The sequence below is a fragment of the Ascidiella aspersa genome, chromosome 6, assembly GCF_963924565.1.
Source record: "Ascidiella aspersa chromosome 6, kaAscAspe10.2, whole genome shotgun sequence".
NCBI lineage: Eukaryota > Metazoa > Chordata > Ascidiacea > Phlebobranchia > Ascidiidae > Ascidiella > Ascidiella aspersa.
Genome location: NC_139452.1, coordinates 24,885,072 through 24,893,238, shown reverse-complemented (window position 1 = coordinate 24,893,238; position 8,167 = coordinate 24,885,072). Strand labels below are relative to the sequence as shown.

General features: G+C 35.2%; 1 protein-coding gene across 1 annotated transcript; it reads right to left on the bottom strand.

Annotated features, from left to right (window-relative positions):
* Positions 1-1,643: 1,643 nt before the first annotated feature.
* LOC146140956 (solute carrier family 60 member 1-like) lies at positions 1,644-7,917 on the bottom strand. Its single transcript, XM_083392753.1, has 3 exons — positions 7,752-7,917; positions 6,726-6,842; positions 1,644-1,804 (listed from the first exon to the last, which is right to left on the bottom strand). Exons 1-3 carry the CDS (start codon positions 7,915-7,917, stop codon positions 1,644-1,646), a joined length of 444 nt encoding a protein of 147 aa, XP_083248879.1.
* Positions 7,918-8,167: the final 250 nt, after the last annotated feature.

The window sequence follows — 8,167 nt, the reverse complement described above, 5'->3', positions numbered from 1 at the left end:
TAAAAATGCCCAAGGAAAACAAGACGCTGGTTATTTTAGAAAAATATTGTGTAAAAAGTTGATATACAACGTAACAATAATTGCAGAAAATTAACAAAGACCTAGTTATCGAAATAGAAAATGGAATAATTGCAAACCACAAGCAAAAAAGACAACAAGTACTGTTCAATACCTTTTTCCAAATCAGAGATAAACAACTATATATAGGCTTAATGCAAAAACGAAATTCGAGGTGATACGGAGTTCATACAATGGCACAAGCTGAATAAAAAAAGTTCAAACTGTTTGCCTTGAAAAAAATAGTACCTCACCGCACGTCACTGCTATTTTTTTAACGTGACTTTTTGGACTCGTTATTTTCCAGATAACTTGACTTGAACTTGAGTAATCCTGATCCGAGTTTATAAATTCGACCCTAACAAACGGGAACTTTTAATTATTCCTAAATCATAATAATTTCCTAAAAAGCAGCAGAAGCCTATTTTTTTGAGTTTTATGGTGCAACTTAGTGGAACCACAGGAAACTGTGCAGTGAAATATGCTATTTTTTAATTCAAAACTTTTTTTCGATTTATACTTTGCAACCATTTCAATTGATACCATTTTGCAGCGCAACTTTATTGATTCATTTTCGCCTAAAAGCTGGTTGCCAAAGAAAAGTTCAGTTTTTGAGTTTTAAGTGTCTTACAGTGGCACTACTGTTTTCTTCTAAACTTTACTTTTTTATTAGGCCATTAAATCAGTTATACAAACGTCCGTAAAAACTAAACATAACCTTTAACTCTTCTTATCAAGTTAAGTATTTCGTAAAAAAACCTTCAAGTCGTTATGAATATATAACAAGTCAAGCCATAATTAGACCAAGTTAAAATCATGTCCATTTCTTCTCATAAAAAATTAAACTTTAAAATATTAAAATTGGTACAAAATTGGTACAAGCAAGTCAAGTCATTTGAAAACAGTCACTACAACACTGAAAATCGGACATGAGCTTGGCAATTTTGGATATAATTTACGACATTATCATAAAGGAGTACTGCAAAAGCAGAACACACATTTTCAGGTACACGTTGTGAATCGACAGAGTTTGATCAGTGATTTTTCACTAAACCTTCCATAATTTTTTTAGAATACATGAGATGTATACGTAGGGGTGGTGATGATGCGTGGAGATGTTCGATCACCACAAATTTGCCATGACGGTGCATATACCTTTGGGAAACACTGATTTAAAGTACATTATTGAACGTTAAAATATGTTTAAGCTATAGTCCTCACCCCTTGCAAATCAAATTGATCCGTAAAGTTCGCGCTTCGGTTTTGATTTGGACAAACTTCTGACTCGCCACTGCCAAGAAAGGGTTGAGCTGAAAAAAGCAAAAGTTTCTTAATGGATTTCCAAGAAACCCACAAGAGACAATGTGTATTCTGTGATTAAGCCATTCTGGAGTCATACTGGCTGTGGATAACGTCACATAGTATAGTACTCCCCTTCGATTGATGTTTTATGTTCGAACATGATGCAGCAGACAATGGCGCTATGGTTATTTCACGACTTGCTGCTCTCTGAGCATGTATAGCTCAGTTGGTCGAGCGACGGTCCTGGTATGATTGGAGGTCGTGAGATCGAACCTCACCGCAGGCTAGTCATTTTCTAGCTTGACTTTGCTTGCGCTACAATCCTGATCTTGATTACCTATCAAGGGAGCGAGAAAGGCCCCGAAGGCGATCATGAAGTGGTAGCCCGAAATGAGGCCTCGCGATTCTTTTTCTCCCCACACTTGGAGAATCAGGGCTTGCATTCCTACAAAAAACACAGCCGGGATTAGTATGAGCATTTTAAAAAGTCCCAGTCGAGTCATTCGTAAAAGAACTTAAGTGCAAGTTTAGTCTTTTAGAATAAATGCCGAGTCAAGTCATAATTAGACCAAATAGATTCCAAGTCACGTCCTTGTCATAAAAAATAGAATTTTAAACTATTAAAATTGGTTAACTTGAGTCAAGTCAAGTCATTTAAAAACAGTGACTTTAGACATAACAACATTGAAAATCACACATGAGCATAGGCATTTTGGGATACAATTTACGACATAGGCTTAATCATTTTGATCACGTTGGGCTGATGTGTGCCCGCGAGTGATTCTCGGGGAAAAGTGTGCTGCCTATTTTTTTGCAACTTCATAAAACAACCCGCGAGTTTTGCAAGTTCAGGCAAACACACTAGACTTAAAGTCGCACCGTAGATTTATCACAAACTGAAACAAATTGTGGTATAAACCTATTGTCTTTTCGTATAATAATGGTGATACTAGTTTTGTATTTGTAATGATGTTTTTTTTAAAACAAGTGTGCCGCAATTCGTTTGTTAATTTTTGCAGTCCTAAGCCAGTGTTGTAAACAGGGAGTCGAACCGGAACCGAACCGGAACTTTATGAACCGGTTTTGGGTCAATTTTATCCTAAACGTAACCGAACCTGAACCGGTTTTTATAAGATTTTAAGGAGTTGAACCGGAACTGAACCGAATAATTTGTAAGTACCTGAACCGCAATCGAACCCGAACCTGTAAATGAAAGCAGTTCGCTCCTGATGGCGTCACAACTTCTATTTTACAGAGTCAAGTTACGCCATGTTCGAAATTTTATGAAAAAAATATGAATGTTAAATGAAAAAATCGTTGAATTTTTACTTTTTAGATATTTTAATAACAAGTTGCTGTTTTTTTAATAAGTCACGTAACTTAGGTTGAATGACTTACTATTCAAACATTATTCTCTACATTTATCGACCCACATTTTTAGATTTAACGCAACTTATATTGTATCTGAACCGGAACTTTATGAACCGGTTTTGAAATAGCGATGGTCGAACCGGAGCTGAACCGGAACTTTTAATTTCCTCCGAACCGAAACCGGAACTGAACCGGATTCCGAAAAAATTCTTGAACCCGAACCGGTTCGACTCCCTGGTTGTAAACAAGTCATTTTGAATTGAAATAAGTCTCAGTCGAGTCATTATTAAAGAAAGCCAATTGTAAGTCAAATCGCTGGAATAAAAATAAAACAATAAACTATTAAAATTGGTAAACTAGTCTGACTACGAGTAATGTCTCAACTAAAAACTAACAAATAAAAAACATGTAGCAATCTAATTTTCTACGTGGAGAGATGAATATTTCTTTTTTCAATTATTTCGTAAATAAAAACGCTTTTTAAGCCAAGTCATTCGACTCAATGACTTAAGTCCAAGTCACAAAGACTTCAAGTCTATAAAGACTTCAAGTCATGTCATTTTGACGATTTAAGATTTAAGTCAAGTCAATTCATTTGAAAACAGTGAGTCATTAGAATACTGTCGCAAGCTGAACAAGTCTGAGAACCATTATAATGTGGAATCATGTCCGTTGACTCTATGTTTGTAAATAGGTTGCGTTTAAAAACATTTAAAAATCGACGATGACATACGAGATCGTAACTTACAGTTGGCATATCGATGAGGAAATTTTACATGCAATATTTATCTTTTTCCTTAAACCATTATCTTAATTTCCTCGAAAACCAATTTAACCAAAATTACGTAGAAAAAACGTTGTGCCGCGAGAGATCCCCGAGAGAAAGTGTGCTGTGTAAAGTTCAGGCAAACATACTAGACCAGTGGTTCTCAAACGGAGCCACTTGGCTCACTTTGGGGGGAATTTTAAATTCGGGGGAGGGAATTTGTTCCAGGGAGGAATTGGGGAGGAAAAGTGTATGAAAACTGCTCACTTTTCATGATTTAATATTTAACACATATAACCAACTGCAAAGTTTAAATGGGAACTTCTACCTACTATAAGACTTAAAGTAGCCTATATGTGAAGAAAATATGCTGCTTTAATTGTGTTAAACTACGTCATAATAGACTTTGTTTACTTTACAATATCTATTGTTTCGTCACAGTACGTAAAGTTCACTAGCACCAGGTGTCTGTTTTATACTGTTGGTTTGTTTGTTTTAGCATGGTTATAATTATAAGTACGTAAAAGTAAACTGCGGGTGAAAAATAAGAAAGGGTGAAAAAACATATTTGCCCAGCTTTAACTTCTTATAGCTGCAGCTACTTATAATTTGAGAAAAATAATACTAACTGGATAGTACCGATTCACATTTCTGCCAATAATCATAACCTGGTTACCTGGACAATGTTTTATTTTGGTAGGCTAATCCTTCTAATCACCTATACTTATTGCAGATAAGTTTAAGTTGAATATTTGGTAGATTTAGTCTTAATAGTGCAGTATGGGTTCAGTATAAATTTTAAATTCTGCAAAATGCCAAAGCAAATGCTCGAGAGCGACTTTTACCAATTCGCTAATTAAAAAAATAGCTAATGTGGTTGGGTCCACAAGTTTGTGCTAATCGAAGTATGACAAATTAACGGTTATTTCCGACTATACATATTTAGTTGAATGTGGTTTTAGTGCCATTACCGATATTTTCCAAAATAGAGGAACACTTGACATTTGCAAACGCGGAGATTTTCGGGCAAAACTGGCCTGCTTTTCTCCTCAATATCCATAGTTTTTTTTAAACATGCTCATGGTTCACATTTACAATTAATAACACTTTATAAATACGTTATGTAAATTTCGTTCGGTAAAATTTTCTTTGCATTTTTGTATTGTTTTTTAATTGTACCCTACTTTTGTAATGTTCACTGTTATCTCTGAGATAAACCATAAAAACACGCCTTGCACGGCATATCCATTTACTGCGAAATTTTGGCAATATTTTTTTGGTGATTTTTGTCGGGGAGGAATTTTCAAATCTTTATGGGAGGAATACGAAAAAAACTTTGAGAACCACTGTACTAGACTTAAATTGGCACCGTAGTTTTATCACAAACTGAATAGATTGTGCTATAAACCTATTGTCTTTTCCTGTAATAATGGTAAGTTATAATTGTCTTTTATTTGTAATGATGTCTTTTAAAACAAATGTGCCGCGATTTGTTTGTTAATTTTTGAAGTATACCCCAAGCTAGTGTTGTAAACAAGTCATTTTTGACATAAGTCCCAGTCACGTCATTTATAGAACCAAGTCAACTGCAAGTCAAATCACTGGAATAAAAATAAAACAATAAACTATTAAAATTGTCATCTGATTATGAGTAATTTCAAACAAAAACACTTCATTTTAAGCCAAGTCATTTAATTCAATGACCAAGTCCAAGCCACAAAGACTTCAAGTCTATAAAGACTTCAAGTCATGTCATTTTGTCAAATCGATTTAAGTCAAGTCAATTCATTTGAAAACAGTAGTGACGTCATTACAACACTGCCGCAAGCTAAAAAAGTTTGGGAATCATTGTAGTGTGGAATCATGTCACTTGACAATTTATGTTTGTAAATATCTTGCGTTTAAAAACATTTAAAAAGCGATTGCTTACGAGAATATAACTTACAGTTGGCATATCGCTGAGGAAATTTTACACGCAATATTTATCTTTTTCTGAAACCATTATTTTAATTTCCTCCAAAACCAATGTAACCGAAATTACGCAGAAAAAACGTTCAGTCGCCAAGTTCAAAACGAAGCGCGTTTTTCTGACTTCCTGTTTATATTTTAGCAAGCGTAGTAACATTTTTTATCACACGAATAGCTGTTGCAGCATTGCTGAACGTTTAAAGAAAGACAGGCTGGTAAAAAATCCAAACAATATTAAGACTTTCGTTTAGCAATAGATTGTAGACAATTACACTACTGTGATATACGAGCAAAATATGTTTGTAGGTACACAACTCGATTTGTGTATCTTATTTGTACAACTATAAAAAACATAATAAAAGATGATAGTTGTAGATGCATTGTGCTTATATATTCCTATGTATAAATAGTGCACGCATTTATAATAGAGATATATTCGGCTTCGGTAGTTAAAATTTAAAAGTATGTTTTGACATTAGTATGCTGTTGAATCTTGTGCTGGGTATATTTTGTCAGAAAACCGAACAAACAGTAAAATATTCGTTTTAGTCCAGCGGTTCTCAACCAGTGGGCCATGGGAACATTTTGAGTGGGCCACAGACCAATTTTATAAAGCTAGATTTAATGAAATATTAAGTTTTATTTGTGTCACTACACTTAATTTTACAGAAATAATGGCTTGGGAAGGAATTTAGAAGGAATGTAAATTTATTGTTCAGCAGCTAGTATCTCACTGCACGGGTAAAGAAATTATCTGTTTTGAAACTTGTTGTGCTGTTTTTTCTTCTAAACCTATTCCATAGTTGTTTTTTTCATAACAATTTATTGGGCCACAGAATTTTTGTGCAACGAAAATGGGCCACGAAAGAAAAAAGGTTGAGAACCACTGCTTTAGTATATAGTCTTTGTATAAAAAGTACAATTGCTCGTTTAGTATTGCTTTTGATAATAGCCAGAGAATTTAACCGGCCCACGAAAGAAAATGATACATTGCATGAAAAACTGCGCCATCCAAATAAAATCGTTAAAGTCAAGTCATGTTATTACAAAATAAAGTAGGACTTTAATGTTTTTAAAAAAGAAACTTAACCGATCCACGAAAGAAAACCAAACATTCAATGAAAAAGTGTGCCACCCAAATAAATCGTTTTAAACTAACCAAAGTGAGAAATAGCATTGTGATAAACGCACTGTATAATACAGAAACATATAGTAGTTTTGTAATATATAGTAGGCTAGTATACGCTATTTCCAAGGTTACCTGCATCAAGATAGCCAAACACGACTCCACCGACCATAACAACAAGTATGAGCAACCACAGATGGGTTATCCAAGGGGTTGCTGTCACCACGGCCGCTAGGACGAACGATGCACCAGCTGCAAATAGATTCATATAGAAGGAATCAGGAAATTTAGTTATCTCAAGTTGTTAACCTATATATTTTTGAAATAAATTTAAGTTTCAAGATAAAAATTACTGCGTATAATCGCAAATTATTGCCACTTCCCAAAATAATTTGGCATAGAATTGGTACCGATACCAACCTAGTATCGGCCGGGTATCGATAATATTACTTGGCATCGGGTATCGGCTCCGATCCGATATTATCGGACATCCCCAACTTGGGCTTCCCGTTTCGCAACTATAATCACCTACAAATCGTGGTTGCACAGTTTGTTTTATTGATTGTTATATATGGTGTTTTCCCTTCCTATTGGTTGTTAGATATGTTGTTTTCACGTTTCCGTCTACATGTTTTTGTAATTAGTTTAACATTTAGCAATCGTATTTTTTTCTTCCGGCTGTAATTCTGGAAAACCTTCTAAAATTTGGCAGTAGGGTTTGGAAAGATGGTAGAGTTAAAATTTATCCAACTTTACGTTCGTGTCTTCTTTTACACATTTTTCGCTTATCAAAAAGTAATCTAATGTACACAACACAGTTCGTTTATTTTGTTAAGGTTTTAGATTGCTCAGGTGTTATTTTTAATACAAGAACTATATTACAACAATGTGATCGATTCGCACAAACCGCAAAAACTCATTTATATCGTTTAAGTTGCCCAACTTTTCATTTTCGATGTTGCAATATGACGTACGTCGCCTTTGGGCTAAAAGAATTGTATCAAATGGAGTAGGACATTCTGGCAACATCAATTTGCGCAAAGCATGACTTTTTTTGCACCTACTTAGTTACGATAGGCAAAAACAGTGGCCAGTCTCTTCCTTGAATGAATCCGCCCCTGGTAACCTCAATATTTGGCGTAACAGATGTAACAGACCCACCGAAAGTGTACATGTTGTTCAGTCTCTTCATCACGAATCCGGTGGCGACTCCGCCAGCCAGAAGTCCGATGGAGCGGCTTCCGAACAACCAGGAAACGTCACTCACCGAAACACCCACGTTCCTGGCCAGGGTTAGTAGGGTGGGGCCGTGGATTGAAATAAACATTCCCTGCAAGTCAAGGGTGAAAGTAAAGTAATTTTTTATCGGGACGCGTGAAAGTTTTTAAATCGCCTGAGGGAACGTGCAACTAAAACATTAATTCAAATAACGGGATGGCCTAGGGCAGAGGCCGAGAACCTTTTTACCTAAGGGCGCCATAAAAGCGGAATACTTCTGGTTGTATTTCGATGAGAGTCATATCACATGTTTTTTTTTATGTTGAAACAAAATATTGATTTGAATAGGGCTGTTTGTT